This window comes from Geospiza fortis, unplaced genomic scaffold, assembly GCF_000277835.1.
Source record: "Geospiza fortis unplaced genomic scaffold, GeoFor_1.0 scaffold130, whole genome shotgun sequence".
NCBI classification, from domain to species: Eukaryota; Metazoa; Chordata; class Aves; order Passeriformes; family Thraupidae; genus Geospiza; species Geospiza fortis.
In genome coordinates this window covers 3,550,725-3,572,439 of record NW_005054300.1, presented here as the reverse complement: position 1 = coordinate 3,572,439, position 21,715 = coordinate 3,550,725, and the positions used below count along the sequence as shown (strand labels likewise).

Below are 21,715 nucleotides of genomic sequence, written 5' to 3'. Positions count from 1 at the left end.
CAACCAGCTGAGCTGCTTGGTGTCCCAAGGGATACCTGCCCTGGGGTGTCCTGGGAAGCACAGTGTAGTGTGTGGAGCCTAGCCTGCAGGACATGAGGAAATTTCATATCTGAGCTGCATTTCCTGAAGTGAAAAGTATGATCCCATAGCAAAATGCAGTTTAACATTGAGCTGACTTGGAATTAATTTTGGAAAGATTGGTTTGATGAATAGAAACAGGTTAATTTGGCACTATAAAGGTGTTTTCTTTATTTTGATTAAATAATGCCTAAGTGTAAGTTTTTGCTGTTTCTGAATTGCTTGGAACTTAATAAATTTGTATTTCTTTTCCCCAGAGCAAAATGTTTTAATTTATGTTGCAGAGTGGGCATTTTCTATGGGGTGGCAATTCCAGATTTCTCTCAGTTCAGGGGAAGAAAATGCTTTTGTTTTGAAATAGTGCCTTAATTATAAAATCTCCAATTTTCATAGAATTCAGCTTTTAAAATGAAAAGCATCAAGATTTTCATGCAAAATTACACTGGCACGGAAAAAAAAAGTAATTTGTTAGTGTTCACAAAAACAAGCTGAGCTTCTTTGACTACAGAGCAGAAATTGGAATCAAATGTCTCAGCCTGAGTCTAAAAAGGGAAAAACCTTCCTTATTTTTCTTTTTCCTGTCGGAATTCACTTTTGGAAAATGTCTCCAATTTTCCTTCTATTTTGTTTCATCCTTTTTCAACTAAAGCATTCAAACAACACAATGTCAGAAAATCTGGTACTTTCCCACATCTGCCCCTGCCTCATGTTTCTTCTTAGCATGGCTGGGGCAGCCTGCTGGTGCCTCAGAATATCCTCTGGAAGGGTTTGATGTTTCCTCTGCAGAGCTGAGTCAAACAGAGCCCATGAAACAGCTCAGGATCCAGCCCTGCCTCTCAGGCTCTTGTCTGTGAATCAGCCCCATGGTGTTCCCTGAGCAGCTGAGTTTGCTCTGTGGCAGTGTGTAGGAGAAAAGTGCTTTTGCAGCTTTTCTTGGAAGGTTGTGTGTTCACACTCTCAGATCCTCTCTGGTTTTCAGACTCCCAAACCCTTACAAGAGTGGTCTTTATTGAATCTGGGGTGTTTTTTCTCAAAAGCAAGCGAGAGCAGAGTGGAAGCTGCTTGGGTTAGTGGTGTGGGAATGTTGCCTGTCCTGGGCTCATGTAGTGAGTGATTTTAGGGACAGGTTGCTGTAGGTGTTACCACTGCCCCAGGAAATTCCTTCAGTTTCCTGGGACTGTGTGTAAGACATTGCTCAAGGGATACTTGTGCTTTCCATGCATCACCAAGCAGAGATGGATGTTAGTCAGTCATCCCAGGCAAAAATCCAGAAAAGTCATACTAAACAACCTGCTTTTACTATGAATTTATACCCAGAAGCTGAGTAGCATTCAGCCCACTTCTGTAAAGCTGTTGTTATCCTGGGATTTGCAGGGTGGTAATAGATACGTGATGTATTCAAAAATATAGGGCATAGGAGATCTGGGGAGAGACACAAAGAGCTGGGAGAGTATGGATGCTACCTTTAGTTGTAATTGCAATTTAGGGTGGAAATAAGGTAGAATCTGTTGAAATTTGATCAAGACACAGAGATTTTATTTACAGTGTTCAGGAATAAATCCAGGATCCACTGAACTCAGCCATCTTCAATGTGCTTAGACTTTGAAACTCAAAACTTTGTGAAACCTCTCCCCAGCTGTGAGCAATACAAGGCGTGCAATTTCAGGCAGGGCAGGGCTTGTGCTATAGAGCATGGCTTCCTAGAGGGTCCTGAGAGGAGTGCTGGCTGAGTGCCTGTGGGATTATAGGGAACAGCCTAAAAATGTCATTCTCATTGGGTTTTAGCTGGGAGAAAGCTGCCCTGCTGGGTGGAAGGGGTGGAGGCACACAAACCATACAAACCTTGGTTGCTGCAGCTTGCATCTGGTTCTTCCCCTTTGTATGGGAAGGTGTGTGCAGGGTTTAGGCTGCATTAAAAAGGATGTTAGCCTTATTTCCCCATAGGATAGTGTTGGTTTCAGCTGACATGGACTTGCATATGCTGATTCAAATCTGCCTGGCAGGTTTCTTTTCACACCCTGCTGGAAGCAGCTTGGCTATTATCTTCTTCCTAAAGGTCTCTGCGTGGGGAAATGAAAGGAAAAATGCAATAGGGGATGGTAAAAGTGAATCCAGGAGAGGGAGGAATGCTTGGAGCATCTATTCTAAAGTCATTAAGATGGGCACTGAGTGCATAGTCACGTACCAAGGTCCCTTACAATTTGAACAGGTTTTTTCCTGGTACTATGCTGACAGTAAACGAGTGCTGCAGCAGCTGTGATATTGATTAATCCTTTGGCATTTTTCTGCAAAGCTTTAAACTTTGCTCTCTCTCACAGCTGGAGCAGATGTGAGGGAAGCTGGCTTGTGCTTGAATCCTGCAAGGAGGAAATGATGCTGAAATGTTAAAATGATGCAAAACAAAAATGAAGAGGTGCCCTGGAGCTCTTCCTTGAGGCTGGTCCTGTAGAATCCAAGGGAATGAACTGTATGACATTAGTTATGCTAAAAAGGCAAGGAGCAGATTCTCAAATGCTCTTACCTTCCCTCTCTTCCCTCATCCCACGTGAGCCTGGGAGCTTGCACAGAGGCTCCAAAGCTATCGGAATGTATAACTGTCTTTCTGGAGAGAAGGGCATTGGGCGTTGTAGCTTGTAGCTAGGAGGATTACATTTACCTGTGAAATCTCAGGTCACAGCACCAGGTAGATCAGAGAGAAAGTATATTCCTCTGTGGTCCCCCATGTACTGCTCAACTCCCTCTTCCCCAGCCTCAGTTTTGCGGGGGCATGACTCAGGAGTGTTTTCTCCAGAAAGTCAGTGAGTCCTGCGGCCTCTGGCTGTCCTTGGGTACTAAAGATCCACGTGAAGGTCTGTCCTGCTCAGTGCATAAGCAGAATTGTTACACTCCATGTCCCTCTTACCACTGTGGGAAGGTGATGGCATGTAGGAATTCCTATGCTCTGGAGTCAGTGACAGCAGATGGAGAAAACAAAGCTGACTGTAGGCAAGATGGACTGTTTTGCTGGATGGGGATCTACATAAAAAAACTTGCTAGTTCTTTCTGTGGAGACTGAATAATTAACGATAGAATGTTGAGAGACAAAAGAAATGGACTGTAATTTTAGATTGAACTATTCAATTAACAAGGGTGCATTTGATTCCATTCCTGAATTTGTATAATCATAGTTGCAGAGAGGTCAGCTCACAAAGTCTGATTAATTCCTGGTGGCATGTTTTATTTCAAATGCAAAACATTTTGGGATTAAAATAAGTGTTGCTAGTTATACAATGCACTAAGCTAATGATTTCCCATTTTGTTTTTTAAACCTACTTTATCCTATAATACTGCAACTTTAATGGATAAAGGCTCAGCTCTCTTTTAGGTGGTTTCAGATGCCCTTTGTATTGTTACAAAATCTAACATCAACCTTTTTTTTCCTTCTCTTTTCCCTTTTTCTCTTTCCCACTCCCTCCCTTTCCCCTCTCTAGGTGATTCTCATTCTGACAAAGCTCTACGACTTCAACTTGGGGAGTGTAACGGAGAGCTCACTGTGGAGGTACGTGGAACATGGAAATCACAGCACTGTGTCTGGGGGCTGACCCGGGCTGTGGGCATGGGGCAGTATCTGAGCTCATCACAGAAAGAATCTGAGACAAATGGAGCTGCTCTTTGGGAAAGGGATGCAAGATTAGGACACATTCCTTTAATGAAGTGGGGTCTGCAAACTAGAGGGTTTCATCATGTAATGGCACTTCCCTGACACAGAGGACCTTGGTTTTCTTCTCACCTTTGAGTGTCCTTAAACAAGTCCCTTTGTTCCTCTTTCTGCTGTGAGGCTGGCAATGAGAACAAGCTCTACAGATGGGTACACGCTTGCTAGACCTGTGTCTGAGAAGGAATTAAACACAGTGTGTGATACAATCTTAGCTGATCCTAGCCCTGTTTCTCACCCCTGTGAGCTAAGATGGTCATCTTGGTAGTGACTGTGTGTTGGGCTGTAAGGAGAGTAGCTGCTGAATGACTGGGGATGCCACAGTGTCTTCTCCACTGTGGATGTACTTGGATGGTGTCCATAGCTGCCATGTTCCTAGTCTGGCATGGGAGATGGACTGTCCTGCCCGGGGGAAACATGCTTCTGGACAGAGTGTGTGTTTGGAAGTCTGTGTCTGCATTTAAAATAAAGAAATAACTTAAAATCCCATCAGTCCCCAAACTCAGCTCTATGAACAGGTCAGTTCCCTGATATTTGAAATCACCAACTTGTTTTATCCTGCCTGTGGAGTGGTATGCCTTTAACAGAATTGCTATCAGGTGTTTTTTACCCTAGGTACATAGAAAAAAAGGCAGCCAGGGGTGGTGAGACCAAGTGCTTTGTTGTAGATTTACCTGGTGTATTATAGCTATTGTAAAACCTGCTCAAGGTGTTGGTGGAATGGTCAGTGCATTGTAGCCTTTGCTTGAGTGTGAGCCCTTCCTGGCAGATGGTCTCTTGTACTTCTTTCTTCACAGTGCATTTAAAAGCCTCTGTTTGGAGCAGGCTTTGGCCATTTGCTGAGGGTTTATTCCTGTAAATGTATTTAAGGGTTAATTATTCAGTAGAGCTCTTGAAACTTCTCAATTTGAACAGTACTTAAGAAGCCTAATTGCACTGCACCATGGTAATCTGCAAAAGTATAAATAACCATGGAGCTAATAAGAGAGAACAGTCATTTCCACTTACCCTGGTACTTTTCAAGGTATTAATGCCTTAAAAAACTTTTGCCTCTTTACGTAGCAAGTACAAATGGCAGAGTGATTGTACTTTAAATGTAATTGCCAAACAATCTGCCCTGCATAAATAATGTAACAAACAGGCAAACCTTGTCTTTACCCTGAGCTTGCAGCATCACCTGAGCTCTGCAGAAAGGTAATAGCAGCACCCCTTTTGGAGGCTTCCCAAAGTGATAGAAATGTAATTATTCATCAATACAATTGAAAGCATCCAGCACTTGGTCAGCTGGGAAAACTCACTGCTTTGTGGGAGTGTGTTCTGGAACACTTCTGCAGCTGGTCTCCAGTGAAATAGGGGCCAGTGGGGGGCCTGGAGATTGAGAGAGGCTGAGAAGTTAGAACTTCTCAGGATCTCTCTAAGTCTGTGAGGAAAGCTCAGGGTAAGAGCTAGTAGGTAGATTCCTGGGCTCTAAACCTTATTTTCTGCTTGGAAAATTCAGGAATAAGCCATGTTTTACTTGACAGGGGAGTGTGGAATCTTGGAGAGCATCTATGAGTTTCTCTGCAAAGGACATTGTAGAAATGCAAATAGATACTAAGTGTAAGAAATAAGCCAGAGGAATACTCCTTTTCTTGGGATTTCCTGTTCTATTTGCACATTTAGGGCCCTGAATCTTTTCATTATTTAAATTGGTGTTTTTAAATATTTTCGTTTTTGAGACCCTGAAAATTTTAAAAGGAGGATTTGTCGTTGCAGAATGAATGTAAGCCTCCTGGCAAGAGGTTTGCTTTCTTTAGTTATTTTTTGTAGACAGATCACAAACTGAATGCAACTTCAACTGTGTATCAAAAGATGATCTGTACATTTCCAAGGGGTTTGGCTTTTTTTTTCCTGTGTTATGGAAATATGACTAAGCCAGGAGTCTGAGCCTGCCCATCTGAGCCGTGGTGCTGTTGATATCTATCCTGACCACTTGGCAAATACAGTTGCCTTCACAAGAGAGCAGTGTGGCTTTTGTGGCAGAGAGCAATGAATTACACAGCAGAGGATGCTGAGATAGAGCAGAGTGCAATGCAATCTCCAAATACCATCTTGCCTCCACCTGCTCCCTGCATCAAAATCTCCTCCTCAGTTCCCCCTGGGTTTATAGCATGAGAGGCTTATTTTAATGGAAAACTGAATTGCCATATGAAAAGAATTTCTAATCCCTGCATCTAAATAGAAAAACAAGTAAATCAATAGGAAAACATCCTGTATGTTATTTAAAAAGGGAGTGAGAGCAGCAGAGGAAGAGAGGAGAATTAGAAGTTACATTTGAAAACTGCTCCTGTATCAGGCTGGTATGAGTTTAGACAGGGGAAATTCTAGTCAGCATTTGAATGCAAGAACACAAACATTGCTCTAATATCCAAATTCATTCTTCTGGGGCTCAAACAATCACACAAAAGGTCTTTATTGCTACTGAAGCAGCCAGCCTTGAAGCAGCCAGCTTCAAGGAAAAAACACACAGCCACACACCCCCTCTTCCTTGTGAATGCCACATCTCTTCTTCATCACAGGAGATACCTGTCAGTTGTGGTTTAGATTTTTGTTTTTCCCACTGAGTTGAGTGGAGGTGATAATTTTCCTCCTATGAAAGGAAGCTACTTTATTGCTACTTTACTATACTTGTGACGGTGTGAGTTGTTTATGAATTTCTGGAGAGATGTCTTTTTCATAGGTCAACAAATATAACTGTAAAAATTATTTAAGCTTTTAGACATGCAAACCCTTCATCAGTTCTCATTGCCTAGTGAATTATCTAACTGTGTAAAGAATCCTGCTTGCTTTAAATAAAAAAAATGAATTAAGGGATGGCCATATGCTTTCCATAGAATTTTTTTTCACCCCACTAACACCTCTTCTCCATCAACAAAAGGAAAAAAAATCCCTTCAAATCAAAACCATATAAGTTTACAGATTTAAAGTGCTGTTGGAGCACCTCTAATTCCCAGACTCTCTGTAGGCCAGGATCCCTGCATCAAACTTCATTGTCCATGAGGAACTGTAAGCATACAGGAGTGATCTGTATGAAATATGAACTCTCTAAAGAGTAGGTGCCAGGCTCTTCAGAGGAATTGTTAAACTGTACAGTATTGAGATAGGGTTGTGGGAACATTCTAGATAAGTATTTAAAGTTGATATTGGAGTATTTAGAATGTTTTCAACTGTTTCAACCAATGTGTATTGAGCAGTTTCTTTCTGCTAAGATAACTGGAATGAAAGGTTTTCCATTGTTGCCTGCTTTAGTAATCAGGAATGTATTCCTTTATTTTATTTATTTGGATTGCAGTAGCTAAAAAGACAGCTTCCATCTCAAGGGAGTTCTCAATCTCAGGTGAAGATAGAGAGACAATAGGGTGATGCAGAAGACAGGAGAGGCACAAGTGAGCAAGGAGCTATTTGTGATCAATGCCACAGCCATGACTGCAACACATCAGCTAATTGGGCAGTGGGGAGCAGTTTAGATTTTCTTCCAAAGTGCAAGCACTTCCATGTGTCAGCTCTGAGTCCCTGCTACCATTTTACCCACCTCAGATGGGTCCCCTGGAGTTCCCCTCCTCTGGCTGTTTTCCTGGCTAAATTATCTGATTGTACATAATGCTGGCCCATGCATTAACCCAAAATTGTGACTAACTATTTCTATTTAAGAGGCTAAAATGCCGATGAAGAAATTTATATTTTTTTTCTTGTTTATTAACGAAGAAATTATGTCTCCATGGCAGCAGTCAAAAATCCCCAAGCATTTTTTTTTTCACTCTTGTGGCTGCTGTGCCTAAAGAGGTTAGTCTGTTGTCTCAGTCTCTTTGTTGAGTTAGAAAAAAACCCTTTCAGCTTTTTTAATAGAGGCAGCTGCAAAATGCAGCAGCTGCAGCCCTAGTTTGGAGCAGAGAGGAGTAAAACCCCCCAGCTTGGTTGCAGGCTGCCTCATGTGGTCCATTGCTGTTTCATTCAGCTCTGTTTGAAATACCAGAGGGCTTCACGTTGTTTCCTCCCATGGAATTGCCTCTTAAGCCTCCCACAGTCCCCAGAGACCCCCAGCATGTGCCAGTGTACCTCTAGCACTGCAGAAATTTCCCGGCTCACGCTGATTTCCATGTCCTAGGTTGGTGTGTGGCACATAGAGCCTCCTTCAAAGGGCTGCTCTAGGTGGGAAAGGGTGAATGTGGTGTCATGTGAACATTACCACTCTCTAAAACTCCCTGTGAGGTGGTTGTAGCCAGGTGGGAGTTGGTCTCTTTCTCCAGCCAGCACTGACAGAACCAGAGGACACAGTCTCAAGCTGCACCAAGGGAAATACAGGTTGGATATTGGGAAAAAGTTTTTTACAGAAAGAGTGATAAAGTTCTGGAATGTTCTGCCCAGGGAGGTGGTGGAGTCACCATCCCTGGATGTGTTTAAAAAAAGACTGGCTGTGGCACTCGGTGCCATGGTATAGTTGAGGTGTTAGGGCATGGGTTGGACTCAATGATCTTTAAGGTTTCTTCCAACCCAGTGATTCTGTGAATTCTATGACGTGCCCTTTGGGAACTGAGGCTTAGTCTGGTTGCTCCAGATGGAGCAGCTTCTAAGACTGGTGAGTAAAGAAGTCAGGGATCAGGAGATTCAAAAAGCATGTCTCAAATTTCCGTATCATCCCCTGTAAAACAAGCTAAACCTGAAATAGGTCATGACAGAGCTTTCTTAAGAGTATTTCTATCCCAGTGTCAATATATTATTTAGACCGCATTATGAATGGTAAATTCTGGTTTGTGCCACAACCTCTTGTTTAGCACTGGTTTGGCTCCACTGGGCCATTGCAGTTTTCCTGCAGTTTGCTGTATTGAAATGCAGTCTCCATGACCAGCAGCTGACATCTCCTCTCAGTATTGTCAAATTTGATTACATTTATAATTTTCCACTTTTATGCTGATGACATGCATCTTCGATATGTGCTATTTTCTGGATGATTGTATTCAGGCGTAAAATTAATGGAGCTGATTTTCAAAGTAGTAATGCTTCCCATTATTGCATCTTCTTTGGCACTTTTTAATAATGCTGCAAAGTGCAGAAATCCTGTGCTGATGAGGAGAAGGGTTTCTTGCATCTGCAGTGAGCCACCATCAGGGCGTTGAGGGAAGGAGCCAGCTGTGTGTGCAGGCACCCTGATCTCTCTTGGATTTGAAAACCAGGGCAACTAAAAGTTTGGCATCTCTATTGTTGCTTTTGGCTAGAATGTATAAATAACTTACCTTAACAATGGTGAGTTTTTTAGGCTATGTGAGCCAGCTATGAAACTCTTTGTGGTTGAGAGCTGTTAGGTGCAGACTGTGTTTGCTGAAGAGCCAAGGGAATGGGGAACCACAGCAGATGACCACAATCCGGTGTGAGAGTTGTTCCTCGAGGCTCCCAGCTCCCTGAGTTGCAATCAGTGCACACCTTCAGCAAAATCCCAGAATTATGCAGTTCTTAACCTCCAGTACTCTTGATGATTAGTAGTTCCCCCACAGTGGATGGTCCAGTTCAGCCTGGTCCAGTTCATCCTGGCTGGCAGTCATAGATGTCACCTTGGCATGGGAGCCACACTGGAACCCTTTGGGACTTGCACAGTAGCTGCATATTGGCCAGCTGCTGCCAAATGAAAATGTGGCTCTTAGTTTAACAGTGTGATCTAAACAAATATTTAATTGTGGATGTCAGGAAGGGATTGATCAGATTTGCTTGGGCTGTGTGTAGCTGAATGGGATGATTCATGGTAATTAAAAAAAAATTAATTCAAGGAGTTGAACAGAATGAACCATAGGTTTAGCCCTCCTCAAATGCACCAGAGCCCCAGGTAGTGCCCAGAGAATACATTCTTTGCAGTTAATACTAGAAGGAGATGCTGTCATTACAACAAAGGGATAGTGTGAGTTAAAACTGTTTTAAATGTCCAATAATAAAAATTATTAGGCTTATCTTAAATTCAGGGCTATGCTTTAGGATTAGGCAAAATCAGTAATAGTAATGAAGATAAGACTTCCTTTTTTTAATACTTTATTTTTTAAGTATAAGCCTAACTTCTGTAGAGAAGTTTCATTTGTCTCCTTCCCCATGTTTCCCTAACCCTGTTATATCCCACAGGATTTTCCAAAAATAGAATAATAATGTTCACACCTTTGCTTTCTGGTGGTTCCTTGCTGTAATTGTGTTAATGTTGCCTCAGAGATGGTGGAGACCAAGGGGGCCGCTGCAAAATCACGTAAAAAGCATTATCCCAGCAAATGAATCTAAAAGCCTTTATATGTGTCTTGGGGTGGTGTGTGGTTTGAAGTCCCACCTTTGCTTATTAAGATGTCTTAGTCCTCTTGTTTCATGAAGCTCATTTGTCTTTTGTGAGCCAGCCTGCTGACTGGTCCATTTGTTGTGTCTCTTAATTGCTTCATTAGTGACCTTTCTGTGGGGGTGGGAATGTCATCAGACAGGGGGCCTTTTGGATTTATTAATTTTTTGTTTGCCAAGAAAGCTCTGAGACTAATTGCCAAGACTTCCCAGAAGATACTAGTTTACAAATTTTAATGACACTTTTGATTTATTAATGTGCTGCTTCCTGCATCTGCTCATCCCTACTCTTTGGTGAAATTCCTACTGAATTGGAGAGAATGAATAAAAACAGAACTGTAGATTGTAATGGTGTTTTGGATAGTCTGCTATTTTAAAAATAAATGCCCAGGCTTTATTTATTTATACCTGTGAATCTCTGAAGAGGTAAATCTTGGCTTTTTCTGCATTCTGCCCCAGAACCTCGTTTTGGTGTTGAATGGTGGGAGCACAGGGGTTCACATTTTCATGTGCAGGTAATTCCTGTCTAACCTGTGCTACGCATCCCCACTCTGTGCCCCATTTACACAGATCTTGCAGCTTGAAAACAGGGCTGAAGTTGTTGATGTTCAAATGTGTGGCTGTGAGAGGACTGGGCTGGTCACTGACAGTGGATGCTGCAGATGTGTTTGGGTGGGGAATGTGCACTTTGAATATACCTGGAGAGCTTATGTGTTTGTACGTATGTGTTGATCGCATAGCAAAAACTGGGCTACTGGGATGCTCCTTTCAATAAGTAGACCTGGGAACTTTTGGATGCATCTTGTTTTCTGGCTGAATACAGGGAAGCAAAAAGAAAAGGCAATTTATCAAATTCCTAACTTGTTGAGGAAACGTTCTTAGGATGAAAGTGGAATTACAAACAAAATGTACAGAGAGAAAAACAAGCTGTGTTTTGCTTTAATTTTCCACAATTCAGGTAAGAGCCCCAGCCGTCTCTCCTGAATTATTTATATTCTACAAAAGAGCTGCAACAGGAGATACTGAGAATCTCTCCAGGGAGAGACTCATTCTAATCTTATGTGTGGAAGATCCAAGTTCAAGCCCTTGCTCTGAATAAGTATAAAAGGAAATGCTTTTTTATTCCTCAAGTAATTACATTGTGTAACTCATTGCTACAGGACGCTGTGAGGCAGAAATAATAAAAGCATAAATGGATTTCAAAAGGGGACTCAGTGAATTAATGGAGGATATTTCTGCTGGTGGCTGAATAACGTAATAGTGTTTTATAACAATGAAGGAACAGACAAGTCTACAGGTTTTGGATCAGAGTTGCAGAAACATCTTTTTTTTGTTATCTATTTGTCAGCAATGAGCTCTCATGCTTTAAGTATTCTAATGGAATTGCTGAGATTGTGCTGGAGATGTGATATTCCACAGTATTTTAGTGGGTTTGGGATCTGGAGATCTCGAAGTCCAGAGAACTGGATGACAGACCCTGGGAAGAAATCATGCTATGTTTTATCTCTTTCATATACTTTCCCAAGAATATTCTGTGGCAGATTAACAGGTAACACAAATATTTGTAATTTGGTGTGTCTACTGTGACCATCTTATTCAAACAAGGGATTTGAGTCTTCTGCATCACAGGTGGGATCTCCATCACTTGGTATCTCTTGGATGCTACCACATTTTGCAAGTAAAGGTGTTTCATTGGCCTGGAAGTACTCTTTGAAATAGTAGCTTGAAAGAAACGCCAAAAAGCACAACCCAAAATAAAAAAAAGAAAACCTGACCAAAAATATCTTTGGCATAATTTAATTTTAAGCCAGTCCTTTTAGGCACTCAGCTGGGTCAATGGACACTTAGACCTGTTCTGATCTCTAGTCATACCATTCCAGAAAACTAGATAATAAACTGGGAAATTTAGGGAATTTAATGCCAAAAGATATTTCCAGTGTAGATTTATAAGCATTAGGAACTCAGTGTGAACTAATGAAATTTGTTGTGGAAAAAAATGCAGTGTTCTAGGAAGCTGGAAGAATATGCTTGTCCCTGTGTTCTCAACTAATATATGCTATAATTATTATAGCTTTTCTATCCTTTTTGGTGAATTTCTTTGGTTATGGCTCCTGAAGAAAGGAGACATCCTATCTCATCAGCAATGAATTTCGAGCTCTGGTCATGTTCCCAGGCATTCAGTTCTGGGGCTTTGGTGGAGCAGGTCAGAGGAAGCTTTGCCAAGAGCAAATGTTCTTTTGAAGCCTCGCTGTCCCTATGAAGTCATCTTGTCAGGGCTGGCAGGTGAAGTGTGTTTGTAATGCTTTGCCTACTTGTTTAGAAGCAGCAAGGCAGCACTCAGGAGGGAGTCTGTAGCCAAGAACCTGCTGTTGCAGATCCTGTGGGTGTTGTGACTGTTGCTGCATCAGCAGAGCCGCACCTGTTAACAGGAATTGACTCCTCCATCTCTTCTTTTATCATTTGGAGCAGCAATTCCACTGCTCTCCTTAAAGAGCTGCTCCTTTTGTTGAGTTATCTAATCTTACATTCTAATGAGATCTGGATGTCGACTGCAAAACTTTTTGCAGGAAGCCGCACGTAAAGTTGAATTTGTTTTGACCTTACTAATGTCTTTTTCTGATCACTCTTTGCTGTGCAGAGGAGTTTCGTTGGCACAGATTAGTAGGGAATGCATTCAATGGGAATCTGTGCCAGTAGTAATGAAAACCACACATTAAATTTGCTTATAAATATGCAAATAGATTAGTGAAAAATAAAACTTTCTTAATAAATTACATAAGAGCTTCCATACTGAGTCTCATCTACTAGGATTGGGAGAGGAGGTGGCCAGAAAAGAGTATGTTAAAAATCTTACAATGTTATGTGGTATGGACGGGTTCACACTAAAGTGAGTGGGTAGAACATCTCATAGGAAGAAAGGCTGGGAGAGCTCTTTAGTCTGGAGAAGGGAAGGCTGGAGTCGGACTGGTGGATTGCATCAAAGTGTGCAAATTCCTCAAAGCAGGGGGAAAAGAAGATGGAGCCACACTCTTTTAGGTGTCTGCCCAGTGACAGGACAAGAGACAATGCATGGGCACAAACTGAAACTCAGGATGTTCCCTCTGAATGTGATGGAAAACGTTTTTTACTATGTAAGTGACTGAACACTGGCTGAGGTTGTCTAAGGAGGTTGTGGTGTGTCCATCCTTAGACATATTCAAAAGCTATCTGGACTGACTGTGGGCAAATGTCTTCTAAGTGGCCTTGCTTGAGCAGGAGGTTGGATTAGATGAGCTCCAGAGATTCCTTCCAACCTCACCAATTCTTTGGTTCCAAAGGAATAAAGAAGCATTGACCTAAGGTTCAGAGCCAGTAGAAGAATGTGGTTCTTAGGACAATATGTATTTAATCTGTGCATCTCCTTGCTGGAGCCTGGTTCTATTCATGTTTTAGATGGGTTCCTGGAATCAGAGACAAAATCTTTCAAGGATTGTAGTATGTGCAAAGACTTCATCTATGGCTCAGAAATTCCCTGGCCTCTGATGAGTCAGACAGAGATAGATACTGCCACGGACTGTCTAGGCAGTCAGGCCTGCATAAGGAGCCCCAGGTTCTTGCACAGAACATTTCTGTGTTGGTGCCACCTTGTGTTTGCTCCAGTGCTGCAGGGCAGTGCCCCATCCACACTGAAGGTAGGCTTTGCATCACCTTACAAGATTTCTCTTGAACCAAGCTGTTCTTTTCCTTTCTCTTCCCATCTGCTTCCTCCCTTGGCTTTTCTGTTCTTTCCAGTTAGGCTTCAGATCAAGCCATAAATCTTGGATGCTTTGTACAGCAGCTTGTAGAATTTAGTACTTTAGTATTTCAACATGGTTGTGTCTGTTTATATTGATGTTTTATTATGTTGTGGTGGTTTATTTCTTTTTTTTTTTCCTCAAATGCACTGCCATTTTATAATCGCTATAAATAATCATAAGGATGGAGAAAAGCTGTTAAAAAACTTGCAAGAAATCCTTCCATCTTTCTTGTAGTCTGGTCTGTCTCTCTCATTATGTCCATGGTAGATTCATTAGGCTTCTAATGAAGTTAAAATGCCCATATGAAGTGGTCACTTCTCCAGATAATATTTACAAAGGGCTACATTTCCCCAGCCTGGAAGGCGGCCTTTGATTTATTGACTTAACACATGTGCTTCATCTGTAAAATCTGTCAGCCAAATCTTTTACAGTATATGCCCGACCAAGTGAAAATGAAAGCTCTTGTAAACTGCTAGATCGTGGGAAGCTAGTGCATTTTTACATTTAGGATTTCTACCTCTGAACAAAAACTGTAGAAAGACTAGTGAGGCCTTTCTGTAACCAGATTGCTAGGCCTTGTTTCTGGGTCTTTGAAGGCCAGTTACTTTAGAAAATTGACTCCATAAATATTAGTAGTCAGTTATATCCAGTTTTCCCTGAAGGTTGCTGTCCAGATGCCTGAATCTGGAAGCAGGCTAGCAGCTGGACATTCAGCATCCTGCAGGTCTAATCAGGCATGCAAAAATCTGGTGGTGTATTGGAAAGGTTGAGTTGATGATAAATCCAAAAATATCCTTTAGCCTCTGTAACAGGACTGTTAAATGTTGTTTTCTGGATCTTGTAGTCTAGCTCAGGGTATCTGTGAGGAAGATGATAATAGGAGACAGGTAAGAGGAAGATGGCTGGGCTGTTAATACAGCTCTTACTGCCAAGCCTTACCCCAAAATCAGGTAGTTTGTCCAGGGTTGAGAGATGCTCTGTGAACTGACCTGGGTGAGTTCTGGTGCATTCAAAATGCAACAATCTCCAGCTATTTGTAACTGCTGCCAGGAGTGCAGGGCCCTCTTTTTACGAAAAGTCCTGACTTGTGCCTGGAGAGAATTATGCAGAAAGAAAGAGCAACGCATCACTGGGGCCTGGGTTCTGGCCTTGTGGGAGTCTGAGCTCAAAAAGAGTAATCAGCCCCATGGAAAGAGAAATGCACATTGGTCCTCTTGCACCTCTTTCTCTGAAATGTTAGAAATTGTAGGAATCATTTGTTTTAAGAAGGAAGCCTGGTTGTGATTTTTGGTCCTGGGGGTGATGAGTAGGCAGCAGGTTCAGAGCACAAGTCAGGGCAGCTTGGAAAAGGGTAGTTCATACACAGGTAATATGCCCCAGGTCTTGGTGTGGAAACAAGAGAATCACATAACATCCATCACCACACAGGGGTGTATGAGTTTCCTTGAAAAATCATAAGTATGATCCCTCTGGGTCTTGTGTAATTACTTCAGGGATCACAGAAAAGCTTGACCATGAGGTGCCCCAGACACAAGTCTCTGTAAAGCCATTCTGTGGGAAACCTTGTCCTTTCTTTGGATTACTTGCAGCTGTAAGTGTGTCTGAGGAAAACCAGGGGAGTAAGATCATCTGTTCAAATGTCAAGTTTCAGATATAATGTTATATTGCCATGGAGTAGTTAAGCTACAGAGTAAGCAGTAGACCATGGTACATCATTCAGGGTGCCTTTAGCAAAGTAAAGAATAAATGTCCCCTGGAAGATTAAAATCCCATTGGTTCTATTATGGGTAACCAATAAAGATAAAAGGGATGTCTATGAGGAATACAGAGTTACCACAGAACATTTAGCATTTTACCCCCAAGTGTGCATTTTCTATTTTGTACAAGGCATGGGGAACAAAGGAAGAAGAGCTTTGGGGTTACTTTTCTGGAAGAGTATATGGTAGGGGGGACTATGGACCATTTGCCTTGCTGAGGCTTGGAGAGTGGTCTGCACCAACACTACCTAATTGTAGGGGCTGAGGGGTTTTAGTCACACCACCTGAAAAGTTTCTGTATGTTTGTTGTCCTGTGGCTTTTTAACAGTGATGGGCACAAGAACATGGCCCATCTGTTGTAGAAGACTTAAAAGAGGTCCATATTTCCTTTTTGAAAGTGCTCCTTTTAAATAGTGACAGTGCACATGGTTTGTTTAGGGGACAGATGAGAGTGAAGTTAAGGAGGCTGTGGTCTAACTTAGTTGTTAGCTGAATCTGATCCAAGCAGGGTGCATGGTGTGGTTTGTCATGAAATATCCTCTGTCACATAACATATCAGAAGAATCAGTGTTGTGCCTGTGCAGACATGGGAATGGTACTTTCCCTCAGTATGGAATAGCAAACTTGTTCTTCTGATGTCTGTCTGGTTCCAGAGCATCACTGGACATGGCACTTTGCTATGTCCCTCTGGTACATCTGGAATTGGTTTGGTACTTGCACTGTTAGGAAGCTTTTGAGGGATGCTTGGCAGTGGTGTTATTGAGGAGCTCAGATCTTGTGGAAAACTGGGTTCTTGAATTCCTTAGCACAGATATTCCAGTTTTCTATTGTTAAAGTCCCTGTATCACTTGCAGAAAGCCAGTCAGAATCCTTTGTTCTTAGGACTCCTTTCTTGTGTTTTATCTCAGCTTCATTGGTCACTGTGCTCCTTCTCATCCCATGTGACAAAAACCATTACAAATGCTGCAGTAAGCTGTGTTGCAAACTGTTATCTTCAAAAATGACATTCATAAAGGTTAATAATTGGAATGAGCTCTGGCAGTTACTAATTAGCACCATTACACAATCAGCTCACATTCTGGCAGCATTAGGCATACTTAATCAGTCAATTATCATTGATCTTGGAAAGTGGTGCTCTAAAGTTAGCATAAGGTGCCTTTGTAAGTGGAGAGAAGGAATTTGACACTGCCACAGTGGTCAGGCTGCTGGGAACATGTGGTTTGAGGGACCAGTGTGGTGTACCTGATTGTGGTGGATAGATTGGAATTAAAAATCAGATAGTATAGACTCACCTTCAAACAGGCATAAATAGGTCCTATCACTGTTTCTCTTTGCCATTTCCAACAGCAGAGGGTGTTCAGGGAGAGAGCTGGCTTTGGGGAAAAATGGATTTAATGACTTCAATGAATTTCAGTTAACGTGTAATGGCTTACAAGGTTTTCGAAGAACAGCTGGAGCATAAGGTACAATTTTCCTTGGTTTTATTTTTCTTCATGTGAATTATAGTTCTCAGGGTAAGGAGGTTGTAAACAAGATGGGGAGGCACCAAAGGATTCTAAATTCTAAAGGATTTCCCTTTAGAAGTATTTCATAAAGTGACCTTAATCTTATGAATCTAAATGTTATGATTGCTCTGTGCTCTCTCAGACACTCAGAGGCGCAGAGCCTTTGCTACTTGTGCTGGCTCAGAGTACAGGGGAGCAGGGCTGGTGCTGCACACAATGGCTGTGGTTTTCTAGCCAGTGTTTGGCTGTTCCCAACTTGAGTGTCTGAACAAGCACCTCTTGTAAAACCATCTGTTATTGTGCCTGGTCAGGAAGGTGTGCAGCTATGCATGGCCCACGCAAGCAAGGATGGTGGCTACAGTGCAGTGTGTGAAGGCAATTTTCCAGATCTCTGTATGGAAAATGAGTGTGTGGAGTGATGAGGGCTGACGGGCTGGTTTCTGCACTTGCTTCCCTTTTATAATTCTGTGTTTTGACTGTTTAAGATACGGTCTGCAATGTGTGCAAATTCACAAGGGATGGAATGGGCAAGTTGTCAACAACGTGTTGAAATGTAAGGGGAGTCCAGGATGCTGTGAAAGTAAAGCAACTTGTGTAGGTGAAAGGGCCAGGAAAAACATGAGTTGCACTTGACTCCTCTTTGAAATTTGGCCCAGGGCCTCTGCCTGTTCAGCAGAAGGAAAATGCATTGTTGTTATTATTTTGGAATGTGTTTGTCATCTATCTCTCTCTCCGGCTGCTTATTCTCTGAGAGTTTTCATTGTGGGCAAATGATCCAGAAAAAAATCTGGTTAGAGTCTTACAGGCTGGATGTTTTCTCTAAACCATTTTGTGCAGCAGAAATCTGAGAGTACACTTCAGGGCTGACTGAAGTCAGAACAACATTGATTATTTTTCTCTACATGTGAACATGTAGAGAAATTCACCTTTGGTCTTGGAAAAATCTGCAAGGGATCTTGGGAGTAAGGACAAGGAGAAAACATGTCAGAAATTCAACTCTGGTTCCAGCTTTTGCAAAAAGTTGGCCCAATGTGAAGGGAAATGTTTCAAAAGTACTTGATCATACATCTGATTCCAGAAGTGGTAGAAAGCGAGTGCAAGAGCAAGAAATCCAGACCCCCAGAATTTCCTTGACTGCTGTCTGAGGTGCAGATCCTTCTCAGAAGTTTCAAGGGAACTTAGTCGTAGAAATATGAAAAATCTGAGCATGGCTATGGATTGTACAATGATTATTTAATCTGGAGTGAGGAAATATGTACAGGAAACCTATTTTAGATGTAGGTCACTAATGTAGTCTCCAAATTTGGAGGAGATTTGACTAGATGACCTTTAAAGGTCACTTCCAACCCAAACTATTCTATGATTCTAAGGAAGTCAGAGTGTTTCCAGGCATTTTTCCAGAGACTTTGGGTCAGGTCTTGTAAAAGTAATGAAGAGAAACATGTCTTCATATATCAGCTACTTAGCCTGAGAAAATCCCCTGAGCTAACCCTGGGGCAGCCCTGTGGGAACCATCTACCTCAGGAGAAGCTGGCAAGAGCTGGGTGTCAGGGCAGGGCTCTGGCTGCTGGGTGCAGATGCTGAACTGCAGAGCTCAGGCAGGATTTCCCCTCAAAACTTCCAATAATCCATAGCCTGTGCGGGTAATTCTGGAGGTGACAGATTTGCTTTAAGAAATGAGCAAGGCTCAGAACTGGTAAACAGCTCTGGCATTCTGCTTTATGACAAATGACATCACCTATGAAGTGTGCCTTGGTATGGCAACAAATACTATGGCAACATCTGTAAGTGGAGCTAATTTTAGAAAAGAGGTGCCAGGCTACAATAGCTCAGTTAAGGAAAAACAGTTGGACGCTTTGTTCTTACAGCAGTCCTGTAAGTATGCAAATATATACAGCATAATCATTCCCTCCCCCGCCTGGCCTCCCAATACCTATTCTCCAGTTACTGAGTATTTTGCAGCAGTGCAGAGGCAGGTTTAGGAAAAACACCCTTAAAGCAGAGCATGGATTTCTTGGGAAGGTGAGGAGTGTCCATTTTAAAGGACTTAAGGTACATGTTAGCCTTTGAGGTAGATGTCTGCTGGTTAGTCATGCCTTTGGGAGGGAGGGCAGACATTGGTGGATTTTTCTTAACCCTATGTCTGTATTCCAGTTATAGGAGAACCTCTTACCCACATCACTTGGGGAAAGCAGTACAACAGGCTTCATATTAGAAGCTGACTATGGAAGGAGCTGAGAGGAGCTTGAAAAAATTTTTCCTTGAGTGCATTCAGCACACTTTTTACCTATCAGCATCTTGTGACCTATCCTACCTTGTCTTGAAATGTGTCCATTAGAATATTATGTAAATAGGGTAGTGAAGCCAGCATGGAAATTGGACAATATGGAATAAAAGGTGTTAACTTGACACTGAGGCCATGCTCTCTGCAGATCATCTGTTCTGATTTCAGTCCCATCAAGAAACAAAATATTGCAATGCAGATGAGCAGTTTGATAGGATCTTGGGTCTGATGGCTTGAGAACATGAAAAATTCTTATCTCACCTCTTGGATGCCCTCTCCAGCTGATTACAGAGTGGAGACCACAGAGTGCAAAAATCAGCTGGCTGGTGCTGGAGTAATGCTGGAAATGTGAATGCTGTCAAAGCAGCTGTGTTCAAGCCAGCAGTGCTGGCTGAATAGCTGGTGGAAGAGCAGAAAGGTGCGTTTGCAATGTGAGGGATCTTGAGCAGCTCAGCATCTCACTTCTTTTTCTTAAACAGGCATGGAGGTATGGCAAATGCTGTTGTGTTTGTAAAGTGAGGCAGTGAATGATTTTTCAGATACAGTACTAGGGAAATTGGTGAATATAGGCAAGAACTCCTTGATAGTGACTTTATTTATCTCACGGTGGTCAAGTATGAGAGATCACAATATAAAGAGAGTCTTAGGACCTTGTTCACTGGAACAGACTGTCGCTTTGCTTTCTCAGAGTCACCCTCCTTCACAGAGCAAAATTACCAAGTGATTGTATATAGAGTATATACTCTATACTCGTATATAGAGTGGGATTTTATCATGGGAAGATACATTTTAGAGAAGGAATCTTGACACTAGAGCCTTCCTCAGAAATACTGGGTGTAATCCTAAATAAAATGAAAAAATTGTCTAGAAGCAACTATGGGGATAAGATGTGAAGTACTAACTGTGTCACTGGTGACTCATGGATGTGGAACTATTAAGAAATTTCTAGGTTATAAAGGCAGAAGGAGCATTGTACTCAAACACTGTGCAAGATCATGTAGGAGAAGAAAATCGGTCATAGACATTAAGCAGAGATTATTTCCTCATCTAACATTTGCTTGATCAAGAGCACAACTCTTGGGACAACATCCTATCTTGACTGTAAAATCGGCAGCAATGAAGAATTTACCTTATCCATTAGTACAGTCTGCTGGAACAGTTTCCCTTCCTGTTTTTAAAAAAACCCACACAAAATAGAGAAAAATGCCTTCTTACCCATGCTTGCCTAGCCTGAGTTTATCAGGTTTTAGCTCTTTGTGCTTTTGTGGACTGAATGGAAAAGCCCTCTACTTCCCCAAGCAAGTACTCACATCCTGTTTAAAGACTAGCTGTTTTTCATAATGCAGCAGATTTTTCTGCTCTTATCATTCCTGTTTGGGCAACTCTTCTCTTGACAAATGGCAACAAATCCAATGTCCTCAGATTTCTCATTTTCCAGTTTATAATGTGGGAAGAAAATTCTCGGAAAGGTACTTTGTGTAGAAGTGCAGCTCTGCACATCCTCAGATTCATGGATTTAAAGCACAGAGAAGAAGTAATGGTAATAATCTAATTGTATAGTGCAGTCCAGAGAATCTTACTCAATAATTTCTACATTGAGTCCCCAGTGTAGTTTGAAGTATTGCTTCTTGGCTGGAAACATACTCAGTCTTTACTAATACTTATAGTCTGTCAATTATGTGATCTGATTTGCATTGCTGCTAGAACTGCGTTTCATTTTTGATGCTGCAGCAAATGGACTCTGGGCTGAGTTGGCCAAATTCAGTGATGCTGAAAGACAGGCTGATTTGCTATATATCTGAGAGCCTCAGCACCTGTGACATTTCAAATTGCAGCCATGATTCCTGGATGATGAAACCCAGGCATTGGAGCTCTTTGTTCCTCGCTTTCCCTTTCATGGCATTATAATTATTAGCAAAAAGAGTTGAGGGCAAAAAAATTCAGGGGGATGAAATAAAGCACTGGCTCATTCATGTGGATGACTTTTTTTTTTAATCTTTAAAAGACCCTTGAAAGGGAATTTTTCTTTATGAGACTGAGGATTGAGGAGGCATTCTTCCTTTTCAGTTCTGCCAAAGGCTTCGTGGCTGATGAGTGTATCCCTGGAGGGGGCAGACAGAGGCTCTGTTCTCCGTGGATCTTGGATAAAGCTGGTGCTTGAGGGAAAGGAGAATCTTTACTTAAGCTTGGTGCTGCTGTAAGAGAGATCATTAAGATTCCATGTTGGAGGCATCTTGGATGCAGCCAGCCCCAAGGCTGGACACAGGGGACAAGGCTGACCC

General features: G+C 42.0%; 1 protein-coding gene across 1 annotated transcript in view; it reads left to right on the top strand.

Moving 5' to 3' along the window:
• The first annotated feature begins 2,845 nt into the window (after positions 1–2,845).
• SORCS3 (sortilin related VPS10 domain containing receptor 3) overlaps positions 2,846–21,715 on the top strand; it is a 180,806-nt gene continuing 161,936 nt past the window's right edge. Inside the window, exons 1-2 of the mRNA XM_005416385.2 lie at positions 2,846–2,872; positions 3,549–3,616. Of these exons, the coding sequence (XP_005416442.2) occupies positions 2,846–2,872; positions 3,549–3,616 (95 nt within the window). The remainder of the gene's footprint in view (positions 2,873–3,548; positions 3,617–21,715) is intronic.